We start from the raw sequence: 15,690 nt of genomic DNA, 5'->3' as shown, positions 1-15,690 counted from the left end.
GCTCGAAATTATTTCATGCTGAGAGGCAAATCGGAAAGGAGCGTGCCGTTGAACGGCAGTAAAGCACTCAGTTGGTAGCACCATTCGGTTTGGCGGGAAGTTGAAAGAACGAAACAAAACATTGAGCATACGAAAACAGCAAGCATTTGAAAACAACAAACGTGTGAAAGAGTATATCCTTCAGATGACCAGGTAAAGTAGAAAAACATGTTAATGTATTACTTACACTCCGTGGACAAACTAAATAATTCGAGGCAAAATAAACTTTCAAAGTAAATAAAAAAGATGGTCCTACTCACTTTTTCAAATTTAAGTTGGTTAAAATTTTCAGAATCATGAGCCTTAAGCTTTCCTAAGAGAGTAACACGAGCGTGGATATTTCCTTCCTTCTATTATACATTGAACCACAGACTGCAAAGGCCGCGACTCCCCGAGAATGATAAGCTAGTCCACGTGTGTCTACAATATTACTAGTTTCTTGTATTGCCGCTTTGTTGTAACGGACTACACTTTATTTCGAAAGTACTGCAACCTTAGATAAGGTCGTGTCAGCGGTTAAAAGAAACACATGTATTCTGTAGAAAAACATTGAAGTTTCGTAAAGAACAGATTATGTTCTACGATACCAAAAAATACCTCGAAAAGGTCGTAATAAAAATATTAGCAGAGGAAAAAGAAAACGTAACTTATTATTAGACAAACAAAAAAGTTGAACAAACCATGCAAATTATTTCAATTTCATCATAACCCTTCTATATGCAACAGAATAATTAAGAAGAGTTTCAATCGAAAGTATTTTATGCGTTATCCTTTCAAAACGTTCAGTCGTACGAACAGTTTCGAGGCCAGATTCAATACATACAGAATGCACTGAAAAGCCTAAAGGCCGACGACCAGACTCGAGTTTCAGCAAGGCAGAAGGTCCTCCTCACCATGGGGAAGGAAGAACCAGGCAAAGGTGGACAGGTTAGAAGCGGGACAGGAGGAAGCGAGGGAAAAAATGGAAAGAGCCAACTGATCGTCAGTCTTTAAGCTGTTCATCAGTTATGTCCATAATCATCTCATCCTTAGAGTGCATGTAAAAAAGGAGGGCAAAAGTTCGGATACCAGCTATTGTGTTGAAGCATCTTAAAATATTTTTGACAGTTTTCCCTTTCTTGTGTACCACTTCCCGATTTCTTTTATAGGCAAGTGTTACTCTTGTTTGATGTATTGCTGATAGTTGTCTGTTGTTCATTGTTATGATGAAAGTACCTTGTATTATTATATAATTTCTTGTGTTCTTTTAAGTGTCTTTCTCGCCACTGTACGTACCTGAGGGGGGCTGAGGACCAGTCAAGCTGCTTGGACAGCTTTTTTCCTCAGCCCCCACCATGCTTACACATGGTAAATAAAGCTATTATTATTATTATTATATGGTTTTCTCAACTCTATCGTTTCAAATAATAAGTACGGCGCAGTTAATTGTTTCGTATTCATGTTAGACACACCTATATATACTCCCTTTTCACATTGTCGGAAAGCTGCCAACGCTATACAATCCGAAATACCACAAAAACCAATTACGTCCCTTAAAAAAAAAAAAAAAAGCGCCGGATTACGGCGCGTTTAATTTGCACGATAAATCTAACCGGTAATAAAAAATAAAAAACAAAAGCCGACGCTTGTGTTGATACGCTTTGGAGCTGCTTGATCGGCTATATGGAATTGTAGCGTTGACTGCGGTCGAATTTATTAGGGAGTTTTAGGAAACCATTTTCGCACGTCCGATACGGTATACGATGGGCCCTGCGGTACTAACTGCGCATGGGCGAGTCTTTTGCGGAAGCGCATGCGCAGTTCGTACCGGAGGACCCATCGCACCGTATTGGACGTGCAAAAACGGTTCACTAAAACTCTCTAGTGTGAAACGGAGTACGGGCTTGCTGCATTTTGTCGATATATTACACCGAAATACCTTCGATGCTATATATATCGGAGGTAACATTAGGTGCCAGTTAACTAAGAGAATTGCCGACTTGACTCCAAAGTCAGATGCCAACTACAGTAAACGAGCGAATTTCCAGGAACCCCTGATTTTCGCCAAAAATCGCGACTTAACTATATTGTGCAAAATAGATCACGCGAAAGTAATATCCCGTGGTAACGAATACGCAGCATGGCATTCTCAATGGCGAAGCTTTGTACCCGCAAAATGTGCCCGAACCCCCCCCCCCCCCCCCCCCCCCACCTCGCAATGTTCGCGACATATTGAGCTCTCAAAAATAAAATTGTTTACGTTTTTTTTTTTTTTTTTTCTACTTACACACAGCGTGGCAATCCTTCGTTCGTAACCCGAAGTCGACTGCGGTAGATGTACAAGAGAGGAACAATGAACTAGAGCTGCGTTCTTGAAGCTCTTTCAGCAGGCCTTTGAAAGAGTAGCGGAGCACACATACTCTAGCATAAAAACTTAATAAGGGTTTACATACTAGATCATATGAAGCACGACCATTAAAAAAATTAAGCTGGGGGTCAACGCGTGGTTTACGTCCCCTCGAACACCACATCATGCACCGTGTATAAGTCACGCCTAGTATCGCTCACCATATATCACTAAAACAATATGCGAATAGTTTAGTTTTTTTATTACATTGATATTTGTACACATCATTATCGTTCCTTATGAAGTCAGGTACAATACAGTAGTAGATATCGAGAAAATAAGGTTCAAGAAACTGGAGTCAAGGCAAACGGACCCTAAATTCAATACAGGCGCACGGTGTGTCGCGAAGCGTTTTACTCAGCTTAATCTACCTTCAAATTATTGTAATTATGTTGGTGACACTTAAAATCTGAAATAAATTCAGACGTAAAGAAACACACGACACCGTTTCAGCATCCAGATTACGCCATGGTTGTTTCTTAGTATACCTGCCTCACTACTCACTTCAGGTGCATTTTTACCTTAATTTTAAAGTGTTCGCAATTTTGAAGGGTGTGACGGTACACTTTTTTTTTAATTTGGTCATGTTTAGCATGAATATTTTTGTCAATAACGGTATTCGTTTTAATATTACAAAAAAGCCCGCACCAAACGCAGCGTCGATTGTGAGTGCGCTTTGGCTGCGTTCAGTGGACGCGTGTTTGCAAAGATCAAAGGCTACGATAGACGGCAGCGGGAGTCACGGCTTCCTTGTTAATACGTTCTAAGGATCAACACTCGCGTCTAAAGGTGACCTCAGACAGGCACACGTAATGTAACTTCAGTCAGTGACCTCAGACGATCTTGCATAGGCCAAATAGAGCCTAAAGGTCAAGGAGAAGGCTTCATGCGCCCAGACTAGCAGCGAGTAAGTTGCGGTGATTATTTCATTGAGAAATCAATAAAAATTGAAACGTAGTGGCAACATAACACTTGATATTCAAAAAAAAGTGGCAGGAACATTTTTTTCGGGGTGTCAGAGAAAAGCTCACCGGAGATAAGCTCACCGTAAAACTGTCCGATGCGGAGAAAAGCTCACCGGCTTTTGGAGGGATGCGGAGAAAAGCTCACCTACAAATCTAAGATTCGAACGTTCAGTGAAATACGCTCACTCAAGCAAAATACGTTCACTCAACTGAAGTATGTTGGGATGCCTTATGCATCTGCGCTTCATAAGAATTTATTTTGTAACGTATAAAAAGCGTCCTGTATCAAGTCACGCATTGCCCGACGAAATCAAAATTATTTCAATAAAGCGCAAATTAAAAAATAACAGGGGGAAATATAGCTCGTGTAGACGGCTGCAGCGTGAGGTTTTTTATGGATATTTATTTATAAAATGAGCTTTGATGTCGTATACCGACACCGCATTGCCAAATCTTCCCGTATAGTACGTCATTTGTTTCAGACGCAGTAGTTTTAATTCATGCATCAATCAAACGAGAGAATAAAAAGCCGCCTTTCTCTATTCCGACTACGTCAGAATTAGATACGCTAACACTCTCGCCAAATGGGTTGACATAAAAGCGGAACGAGGGTTACAGCCAAAGTGGGGAATAAAAATCAAGATGATTTAAATCGTGATTTAAACCATGATGTAAGTCAGACCGGTTTTACAAAAAAAAAAATTTAAATCAAACTTTCTTTTAAAAAAAACATCCTAAAAAGCTTTTTGACTGCAGTTTTTTAATTATTTTATGCTTTCTATGTGCATGTGTTTTGTTTTGAAATTAAAGAATCATCACACAAGCAATATTTTTATCGGGCTGAACACAAGCAAAAGACAGTTTCGGCCGAGCAAATCGATGCGTAGAGATTTATTTCTGCCTCCGACTTCGCTCGTCAGTTACGTCACACCTTTTACAGCGGAGCTGTTAAGGGCTAGTTTCCCCATGATCGTGTCCCCCTCAAAGAAATGAACACACCGAACTCTGGACACCTACCGCCATCTGTGAGCGACGGCGGCAAGTCACGTATCTGGTTGCCGCCGTCGCTCATAGATGGCGGCAGCCTTTCCACTCTGGCTTGCCGACTTGCGGCCTGCCATTACTTTCCATTGTACAGCTCCGCTGGTCTTCCTTCTTCACCAGAGTGGAAAGGCTGAAAGTTTTTACAATCAAGTGAGAACGCGAACGATAGAAACGAAAACTGGAAAAGTCATGTCGTATTGCAAGAAAATAAGATAGCGAAAAAGAAAAGCTAATACAGCTTTTTCTCTACCAAAAGCTGAGCTTTTGTTGTTCTAGTATAGAGGGGTTTTCATAAACAAAAACTTGTTAAAATTCCTGTAATTTTTTTTCCGCATTGTTTTCAATGTTTTGAGAAATCGAATTGATATATTTACAATTTTAAAATGCGATTTTTTTATCATTTTTTTGACCCCGGTTGCAGGAGAGCGATTTCATGTGAAGTGTGTATGCTGCGTGCCATTGTCAACATAAACGATGAGATGTCCTTTTTTTGTTTTGTTTTAGATTTAGTAGTTTCCTTCAAAAACTACTAGCGTGGTGGAAATTGCTCATTCGGGGCACAAACTTACGTCATAAAAGTTTGATGCTGGTCAACCTCGAGTTTGACCAGCATCAGGTTGACCAGCAACAGATCTTCTCTAAGTAAAATGTGAAAAATCGCTTCGCGCTATCTCTGCTGCACGGTGTACCGCCTGCGTGAGAGAGGCGCCTAAAACCTATCCAAAGCCGGTCGTGGTTCGGATCAATGATGACTTTGGCATAAATTCGTTTAGTTAGCTATGGCGGGATATAAGCGAACATTGCCGATTGGGAAGTAGTCATCTTTGCTTCATTTCTCCTCGCGACATTACCAAGTTTGACAAAAACGCATGATCTAAAAGTAGCATTTTTTTTTTCCAATTTTTCTTGATTGGACATTACAGGTTCGCTTACGCTTTATTTTCACCGAATTTTCTTTCGATTTTAGGTGGGCTATCTCTCGGGATTGTACGGTATTCTCTTTGAATTTGCTTTGAGCCGAGAATCCATTATTTTCACATACCTAACGAAGAGTTATTAATATTTGTGCGAACGGTGCACACCTCAACCACATGAATAGGTAGCACTACTCGTGGTCGTTTAGAGTAGCTTTGCGCTCAGCTTAGATGCTCTAAGAACCGTACCAGGTTGAATATGAGCGAGGGCAGCGTGAGACACATTCCACACAAAAGTGTCCGTTTGATGTCGAACTGGCAACAATTACCTTACCCTGATACAAACCCTACAAAGTAGCCAAAAACATACTTTTCACGTCGAACAAAGCGAAGATGCCCTCAGTACTCCTTATAGGTTAATTGAGACACCTGGAAAATTACTGGCGTACGATATTGCTCAATAAATAGATATTCTCTCAACACTCCAACAGCTGAAGTTTTATCCATAGGCTAACCTTTAAAAAGATTGTATAAAATTTTTGGACCTGAAAGCTCAAAATTGTTTGCTCCAAAAGTGGGAATTTTTGCTCCCAGAACCCGTTGTTCCGTGCTACAAGAGCTGTCCAAGACACCGTTTTTTAGTTCCACCACTGCAATAATTTATTGTCAAGAACGCCTGATGGATAATTCCACTGTTTGCTATCTGTGCCCTTAATTTCTAGGAAAATAAGACTAAAGGATTGCTAGTCCAAAACGTTTTGCGACTTCCAGCAACTGCATAGAGACAGACAATTTTTTTTTTGTTATTTGAGTGTGGCAAGTAATAGTTTTTCACATCTTTTGCAGGCGTGTACTCCGTACTTTGGGTTTGGATGTCACTTGGTGATACACTCTGGGAAACAGGAAAACGCTGAGGAAACGCAGCTGGAGTCGCCCCCTTGTATTAGACATTTCTGACTTCCTTCGAGGTAGATGCTGGTTGATGCTAAAATCAACCACGCTTTCAGGGGCAGAAAGGACGTAATTAATGCTTCAGCGGTCCATGCAATTTAGTGGTCCATGACACTTTTCCGAGCATTGTCCTTTCTTTTTTTCCACTTTAAGATGAACTGCAGCCAACTGAAAGGCATTGCCTTGTTTACGCTACTTTATTTGTTATGTTCAATGCTGCTGGCATAATGGCTGGGAGGTTGCAATCTGGCTCTGCAACTGTATAAACAGTAGCATCCTCCACATGGTGTAGAAGCAAGGCTGGGCGAACTACATTCAAGTGTTTTGAATCGATAACTAATAAGGAAACTTTAGTTCCAAGGTTCTCTGTTGATTTAGTGTCCGTCCATACTGCCAATCGGAAGAGGTCGCACTTTATGTTCCCTATGTCCCATAAACAAACAATTCGAGGAAGGGCCGATTTACTTTTCATATCTAAACCACACTAAATAAACTGCTCTTCCAGCAGTGTTCCTTCCCACTTTTGGAATCATTAGTTCCATGTGACGTATCTGCCTTTCGTTCATGTGCTGGTACTATTCTCTAGTAATCTCTCGATTTTTTCTTTTAAATCGAGTTGCAGCAATTCATGAAACAAGGCCAAGGGCACTCCTATTTTATGCCTGGTGAGTGACAGCAGATGAGAGGTTGGAGTGGTGTTGACCCTTCCACCTTTCACTCGCAACAGCTAAAACGTTGGTGTTAATCTGGCTTGTCTCTTTTCCGTGCTTTAACTTCACCCACTGAATTCAATCCATTGTGACAAGTAAAATAGACTGATAATTAAATTGCTGTTTGTGTTACTTCTATGCCACCCTTGCACATGTATGTTATACAAAAATAACCGGCATAAATTGTTAGTCACTTTGAAACCAGCACATTGATTGTCGTCTGCTATGCGAAAAAAAGGATAAACGTTGAAATTTGCTAGAAGAAACACTAAAACCACAGTATTTTCCCCAACATTTAGGTCACGTGTCTGTATAGTCCAAAAAAACTATGTGCCCCAACCTCTCCAAAATACCCCAGGCTAGCAATCCTGCCGCACTGGCTGAACTTTCTCGCCTACTGCACACACACGTATACTTGGGGACAAATTTTCTTGGCATCTCCAGGGAGAGGAGAACCTGTGCACAGCATTAATCAGCACTCAAAATGGGAGAAGGAATCCATGCCTGCACCTTCCACTGCAATGCCAAGAAAAGTTTCCCCGAGTATGGCAACGTCTCAAGGCAGGTTAACTTTCTATTGTCTATATCTTCATATAAGAAGCTTGAACAGATGATGGAAAGAGACTGTGCTGGCTGAAGGGTAAAGTAAAAAAGACGGTAAAATGGAATGAGCGACAGCAAATAGAACATGGATTTTGCGGACGCTTTGGCAGCAAGTAGTTGGTCTGCCTCGAAACAATGACATGCCTCTCCGCTGGATGTGAGAGGAATTGCACTCGGAGCCTGCGACGAAAAGGGTTGCCGTGCGTTAATGCATTTGACAACTGAAAAACAGTCGAGCGTGTGCAAGTGAAGGTTTGAGTATTCTGAAAGTCTGGTCAAATGTGGGCAAGTGCAGCAGTACCAAAGAAATATGGGGAGAAAAAAAAAGTCAGTTTCCTTTCTATTCATTGATAAACACCTCGAAGGCATGCAGAGTCTGTACACATTCTGATTAATTTCACCGATCAAAACATTACCGGGGCATACAGGCAGCTAGTATAGCTTTGAACGTTCTTACACCGAGTCATCTTTTTATTTGCCTTTGAACATTGTTTCGACAGAGCATGCAGTTCTTGCACATTCAGAAATTATACAAAGATGCACTTATGCAAAGCATTGTCCTTAAATCTTTCCACAAACATTCTCTAAAATAATGTGTGCACAAAAATGTGCAAACAGTATGGCCGCCTTCCACTACATTATGCAAATGCACGAGCAGGCTATGGCTCAATCCGCAAGTACATGTGCAGTGTGTTGGCGCTAACAAATCCTTTAGCGTCAAGTTTATCCGCCGAGCACATGGGGGCTGCTCCGAACCCCAAATTCATTTTTCCTTTTGGCCTCTGAAAAGAACTCTTCTTGTGCAAATCTGCATTTATCTTGTGGGAAAGAACGTTCGACCCGTTTTGGGGATGAATAATTCCAAATTCAAAACACTTCCTGAAGGGCCATTCGAGCTCCGAGTCTCTGCCGCCGGGATAGATTCTGAAGTAACAGTTGACAACAGTCATCTGGTTTTTGTCCTTCACAAGCTGTAAATGGAGACCAACGCTGTAGCCAAAGGCGTTCCACGTGGCACTCTGGGCGAACGCGGTGCGACCTTCGTGGGCCGTCGCCTTCATGACCGTCCAGTCGGTGACATACCAGTGGTACGTCGTGGGCCCACAAAAAAGAACCAGCTTGTGGGACACCCCTTCCATGACTTCAATCAGCCGGTCTCTCTGCGCACACAGTTCCTTTACCACGAGCTCTCTGCCGCTGCTGACTGTTGTGATGGCGGTGTTCACGTCCGCTGCGACGTTTCGAAGGGCCCTCTGTTCTTCGGCGAAGCCAGCGATACAGAGTGCGTTGAGATCGACAAGCCTGAAGGTCAGACCTTCCAGCAGCCGGCTGCGGCTTGCGTCTGTTGCCCTGGTTGCTCGGATGTCCTCGCAGCACTGGTTCAGCCCGCTCTGCAAAAACGTGAGGTCTTCGGAGATCTTTTCCATGGCTTCTTTAAGTTCGTCGCGTGCCCGCTCGATACTGTCACGTTCAAGGTGGAGGTGGTTGTTGGCGACTGGACATGAGCTGCAGCCATCCCTGCAGTGTCTCACGACGCTGCTTCGTGCCACGGCGGAGTGACACTGGGGGCAGGACACGGTGTGGAAGGTGCACTGCCCGAAGTGATCCAGCACACTCGAGACGGGGCCGACGAAACCACAGCCGCTGGGTGCGTTCCAGCAGGCCACCTTCAGAAAGGAAACGTTACATACTATGTGAGGAACAGTTTGTTTGGGGAACAATTTGGTGTCCCTGATGTCTGCACCATGAGCTAAGGAGTGTGCGCAAGTTTTGTGGTGCAATTAAGTGAAAGCAGGTGCTATTTCCGAGCAGAATTTCTGGTTGGAAAAAGTTTAACTGTGCTAGATGTAATAACAATCGATTACAACTTTTTCAAGTTTCCTGCGCTTTATGCAGTTTTGTATCTTGATGATTAAAAATCCTAGTTTCTCTCGGTAACTAAGAACTGCTTGGGTACAACTATGGTTGGTGACAGGATAAGAGTTTAGGGGAAGCTCTTCCCACCTCTTTCAACTTTAGCAAAGCCAATGCTGAAGAGACAGTTGCCTCCTCTCCAGCATTTTCTCTGCTAAAGTGGAAAGAGGTGGGAGAAGCTTCTCCTGAACTCTAAACCTGTCACCGATTATAGACCTTTCCAAAAAGAGCTCTTAAGCCGCCGCCATTTTGCAACTCTCACGACCCCTATCAGCCAGGAATTTCTTCCACCCGCCTCGGCTGTGGAAACCCAGTCAGTGCGGATCTCCACCTGTATTGTGTATACGGAGTTTGCCGACCTTTCTGGAAAGTTTGTACTTTATTTGCCTATTTAGGATGCTTACCCTCAGGCGTAATTCCATCCGATTGTTCGTCCTATCACGACAATCGGATGGGGACACTGTAGATTGGATATGCTGTGTTATTTGCAACAAGGTAGAGGGGCTTGAAGCGATAAACTGGCAGCTGGAAGTGAACCCTCCCCCCCGGGCGCCGCTGTGTTGCACATTTTTTACCACTAGGCACGTGACCTCATAGTTTTACGTCTAGATTTTAACAAAGTACCGCGCACAGATAATTGCTTATTGATTTTTAATAACAGTACCAACGAGATCAGTTGTTTCGTTTGTTTTAAGTCCAAAATGTACTTTTACGACAAAAACTCGGGCAACTTCGCAATGCTTCTGCTAGATGCTGCCAGCCGCAGTGCCGTATTTTGGGTTTTATTGGAGCTAGACACTGATCTCTGGGGCAAACAGTATTGAAAAATAGTTTATCATGTTTTTTTACCGCGATCGAAATATAAATCTCGGCTCAGTTTTGCGTAAAAGCCTCGGGATTGTGTACGGTCACGTGTCTAGGGGTCAAAATTCTACAACATGGCGGCAGCCAAGGGGGGTCACTTTTGCCTGATGAACAGAATACCAGTTTATCATTCTCAACCCCTCTACCTGGTTGGTTATTTGATATATTTCTCAAATAAACCCTGTGCAGGTAACGTAGCATCATGGGGCATGTACGGTATGTTGCTCAATTGATGAGACTGGTTGAATTTCATCTTGTAAGCGGGGAATACCCGTGCCTTTCGGCTATCTTGCGTGGACAAATATTTTCAACATTTAAGACATTTGCGAATCGGCAGAGTTGGGTGTTTGGCAGCGTGATCTACATAAAATTAAATAAACATTCCAGTTTCATTCATTCTGTCATGCACAAGCTCACCAAAAATAGCTTTTATTTGTTTGGTTTTGTTCTCAATGATAGTAAAATGCTTTCTCAAAGGCACCTAGAAATTCTATTTGCCACAAAAACACACAAATAAGCAATAAAATGCAGCAATTCAGCTGCCACCGGTGTGGAGAATTGCTGCTACGCAGACTGCCACAGTCCACTGACAAATCTTACAGCACAGTGCATTTGGGCCACACTGACACACATTCTCAGAAGGGCGAGGGGAAGAATCATACTTTTGGTTGCTAAGCTAGGTGGCGCAAAAAACCGTCCATTACAAAGGGGACAGATATTAGCATCGATCATGGTTCTGGCATCCGTCAGAGCCGTGTACACAGAGAGTTGGGCCTTTCATTGAAAGGTATAGGAGGCAAATGAGGAGACGCCATTGGCCAAAAGCATGCTGGGCGTGTTCCAGAGCGTTCTCACAACTTTGAACGTGGCCAACCAGAAGTCGGAAAGAATACCCTGGCGGTGGTTGCTAGAAACAAAATTAGTAAGCGCGTCGGCATAACTCTCGGTGACTGAAAATATGGTGCGCGCAATGTTTCAATCATGATCATCCACAATCATGACGGAAGAGCGCTACTAGCAAATCGATTGACATAATCCGCACGCCAGGCACCGAGGGCCGGGAATCTGCTGTCCGAGCGGTCACACTCTATCCGAGCAAAACAGAGTTTGAATGGCACATTCGTTTCTTACATCTTTCTGCACGATCAAAATTGATTATACTGATTACCTATGATTATAACTGTTTTTGCTACCATTGCTGGGGGGATCCTTTTCGGCTTCTGGTTGGCCAAGAGAGCAAGTCAAGCACTCTTTCTGCATCTGGTGCACACCCTGGCTCTGCCCATGCCTCCCATTAACCAAACTCTTTTTATACATGGCCCTGGCATTCATTCGTCCATCCATCCACCAGGGATGCGTGCTGTAAATCGCCTGGAATGAGATTGCAGCTGGAAAGGTGCATGGACACACTGCATGTGGCAGCTCTAGCTACCAAAGTTCAATAACCATGCCTATGTTTAGGTTTTAAAACAGCATGCCCAAACAAGTGGAGACTTCAAACTCATGGAAAAGCAACAAGGGCCCTCTGCATATAGTACAGTGGCCATAGTTCTTCAAAGACCCAAGTGGAGATTAACATTGCTGCTTCTAGAGTTGTGCATCTAGTACTGTTGCCCACTCCCAGTATTGTTACTTTGTTAGTTGCCACATTAAACACAACTAGTAAACACAAATTTTAAAGTTTTTAGAAGCATCTTTCACATATGTTTTATAAGAGCTGTTTGGGGCGTTATCCACGCCCAATATACCGAAATATAAAAGCCCAACACCTACCACCATTTGCCTACCTAACGTCTTCATCTGTGGTCAACCGAACGGTATACTAGATAACAGAAAGAATAAAGCATAGAGAGGACGAAACAGAGACGAGTACATTTGCCCTCTCTACGTTTGATTATTTCTGTTATCCAGCATACTTTACCAACACGCTCATTAAGAATATAACTAAACAGGTTTACTCAGCAGCTATCAAAGCAATTTGATGCCACAGTCACTATGACATCACAGTTAGCGAGGGAACCAGACCTTAATGCTGGGTCTACCCTCTCCAAATGCAAGGCAGGGCAAAGTCTCTAGTCAGAGCTTTCCCTCGAAATGCTTGTTCCCCCCAATATGCAATGTTTTTCTTCAAAGGACCTTTAAGGTACTTAAATAAATAAATAAACTCACCCTGCGCTTTCCAAGGTATCCTGCAGAGCACTCCAGCCGATCCAGGTCGTCCTCGCAGAAAGGCTCCTGATCGAGTGGACAGGTGCCTCCTTGCTCGACACACTCTGCGTGGCAGTCCGAGCACAAGGTGTGGGCACAGCTCAACCTGACTGCTTTCCTGCACACCACACCGCACAGGGTGCAGGCTCTGTCCGCAATGGCGGGCTCTACGAAGAGCAGTGGCCTCCAGTCCAGAGCAGCGGAGAAACCAACCATACGGCGGAAGACAGTTCCTATGGGACCGTGGTCACCGGCTGCCATCTTGTCGCAGCAGAGAACCTAGAGAACACAAGGCGACATTGTAACAATGCCACATCAAGAGTAGCGGCATCTACTGCTGATGATCCACATTGAGGTATAAGTATGAGTCCAGCATTTTCCAAACTTTATGAAGAAAATTGAGCAAATATGTCCAAGTGTATGTCGGCGTATCTAGTTTCCAGACGCAGTGCTCTGTCCCCGCAATTTTTTTTAAAATTTTCCTTCAAGGTACGGGCTGTTGCCTTTCTGCGGTTCCATGGCTCTCCTGAACCAATAACGATTACTATCTAAGCTGGCACTGCAGAACCCATGAATTAGGGATTTATTCCATGCTTCCATTGCTTATTTCAATTTGGATGAATATCGTGCTGAAGCGCAACCGTGTATCGCCAAAGAGATTAAACACCATGCAGACCAACCTCCATCCCATTCCTATATTCGTGACTGGGCAGAGGCCTCCGTTGTCAGAGGAGCCCAAGCACTCTCGCTCTACTTCCCGCACTTCTAATATTATATTCAAGGCCGCACGGGTACCCCCGAAAGCCCACACAGCTCAGGCTACCCCAGAAACTCATGCACTATGGGTATTCCCCACTATATAGCCTTCTCTCTTCACAGTATCCGCTCCCTAAAGGCTCAAAAGTAGAACGTAGGAGTTTGTCACATGGCAAAAATAACCCACTGAGAGTTGCTACGTTTCACCTAGAAACCTAGAATCGATTGAGCAAATGATTTATGGTCCCCTTCCCCTCCCCTCCTCCCAGGGCTCTCCAACCACAGTTGCAACCACAGTGGTTGCAACCTTATGGCCACTCGAGTCCTCACCCGAGTCCTGACCATAGCTCGGCAAACCTCACTCATGAGGGCCCTCACTCACCATTATCTTCACAGGTGAGGTGAGGGTGAGTGAGTTTCTGAACCAGGAAAATTCATGAGTGTGAGGGTGAGTGAGGGCTGTGAGTGTGTGAGGGGCATGAGGGTGTGAGGGCCATGAGTGCGTGAGGGGCATGAGGGCGGTAAGTGCCGTGAGGGCTACAAGTGCGCGAGGTGTATAAGCGCCGTGAGGGCGATGAGTGCGTGAGGGCTGTGAGTGGGTGAGGGCTGTGAGTGGGTGAGGGGTGTGAGGGCCATGAGTGCGTGAGGGGCGTGAGTGCATGAGGCCCCCTTCAGACGGAGCAACTTTCTCAGCAATTTTGGTGTTGCTGGCGGGTTGTTCCCTAGCTTTTCCTAGATCGACACTAATTGCTGAGATCGAGTACGGCTCAAAACACGCGATTAACTCGGAGCAATTCGAAGACGTTTGAAGCGGCTGCAGCCAATCAGAGACTTTCACGTGATACCTCGTGCCAGTGATGATGAAAACAAAACACTTGGTTCTGGTTTGAAATTGATAGTTTTTGGAAATAAACTATTTCAGAAATATGCATTAGTATTCTCAACGAGATTTAAATGCACAAAAACACGTTTATAGCTCGTAATTGTGTGTCTAAATAGTGCAAAAAAAGATACAATTTCATGATGATGATGGCAAATTGCAGCAATTGGTTGCTGCGTATGAACGCAGGCGGCCCGTGTTGCTGGTGTTGCGACGTCAAGTATCTGGGTAAAATTGCCCCATCTGAAGCGGGCCTGAGTGGCGTGAGGGCCATGAATGCGTGAGGGGCGTGAGGCGCGCGTGAGGGGTATGAGTGTTGGAGGGCCGTGAGGGTGAGTGAAGGGCTGAAGGTGAGAGTGACTGTGAGGATGAGGGAGGGGCTGAAGGTGAGTGTAGCTGTGAGGGGCTTAGGTGAGGGTGGCTGTGAGGGTGAGGGTGAGTGAGGGCGACCTAAAATGCCGACCTCTGGTCCTGACACGTCAAGGACATGCACGGAGAGGAGTGGTAACAGAGGGCCGGGGTTGGTGCAATTAAGTATTTTTATTCTCTTACTCTCTCTACGGCGTGATGCATGTTAAAAACCCCAGGCTGCACAGGCTGCACAGGCTGCACTGGCTGAATTCCTCATCTACAGATGAGAAATCTGAGACAAAGAAACGCAATGCCATTCCTGCCATCGTCGTCATCCTTTGATGATCGACGACGATGACAGGAGGCTGGTGACCGCGGTGCTACGTTCTAGCCCTGGACGTCAAATGCATCAGAGGTGGCAGCAGTCTACTTCGACTCGGCAGCATCCTGCAGCCGCTGCCTTCTCCGAAGTGAGCGACCGCACCATCAACCGCCAGGGCTTTACCCAGAACGTTCATCGAACAGCCCGCCTCGCTGGTCTGCCCGTCTGACCCGCCATCGAACCTCCAAAACTCATTATGAAAAAAACCAGCTGAACTAAGGAAAAGGTAGAGATAGAAAGAAAGACACCCGATCGCTGGTTTTTTCTTTCTTTCTTTCTTTCTCTACCTTTTCCTTAGTTCAGCTGGTTTTTTTCATAATGAGTAACCAACTAGCTCAGATTACACCAATCGTTACTCCAAAACTCGCGCGGCGATTTTCGCAACGTTCAAAAAGAGCATGTCGTCCTCATCACTTTCTTGAGCTAAATAAAGGAAATCAAAGGTAATGAAATGAAAAACTCCGCGACCTGCGTCTTGAGCGGCTTCTCGCCTGCTCAACTTCCCTTCACTTAGCGCCGACAAACACTGAGCAGAAGTACGGAAGTACAGTGAACTATGCTAGCACCTTGGAGCAGATGTGTTGAGTCAGAAAGTCCCCACCTTTGTGAGCGGCGCACGCAGTGCTGCAGTGGGAGCAGCTGCTGCCGGTGCTGACTGAAACCACTGAAACCACGACGCTGAAAGAAGGCTTAAAACTGAAAGTGGGGGCTGAAACTTGAAAA

General features: G+C 44.5%; 1 protein-coding gene across 1 annotated transcript; it reads right to left on the bottom strand.

Annotated features, from left to right (window-relative positions):
• Window positions 1–7,921: 7,921 nt before the first annotated feature.
• On the bottom strand, window positions 7,922–15,690 carry LOC115327827 (TNF receptor-associated factor 6-like). Its single transcript, XM_042288862.1, has 3 exons — window positions 15,569–15,690; window positions 12,560–12,877; window positions 7,922–9,279 (listed from the first exon to the last, which is right to left on the bottom strand). Exons 2-3 carry the CDS (start codon window positions 12,857–12,859, stop codon window positions 8,272–8,274), a joined length of 1,308 nt encoding a protein of 435 aa, XP_042144796.1. The 5' UTR covers window positions 12,860–12,877; window positions 15,569–15,690; the 3' UTR covers window positions 7,922–8,271.

The sequence above is a fragment of the Ixodes scapularis genome, unplaced genomic scaffold (genome assembly GCF_016920785.2).
Source record: "Ixodes scapularis isolate PalLabHiFi unplaced genomic scaffold, ASM1692078v2 PGA_scaffold11__112_contigs__length_91849675, whole genome shotgun sequence".
NCBI classification, from domain to species: domain Eukaryota; kingdom Metazoa; phylum Arthropoda; class Arachnida; order Ixodida; family Ixodidae; genus Ixodes; species Ixodes scapularis.
Note: the sequence above shows the minus strand (reverse complement) of the source record. Positions and strands in the feature narration are given on the sequence as shown.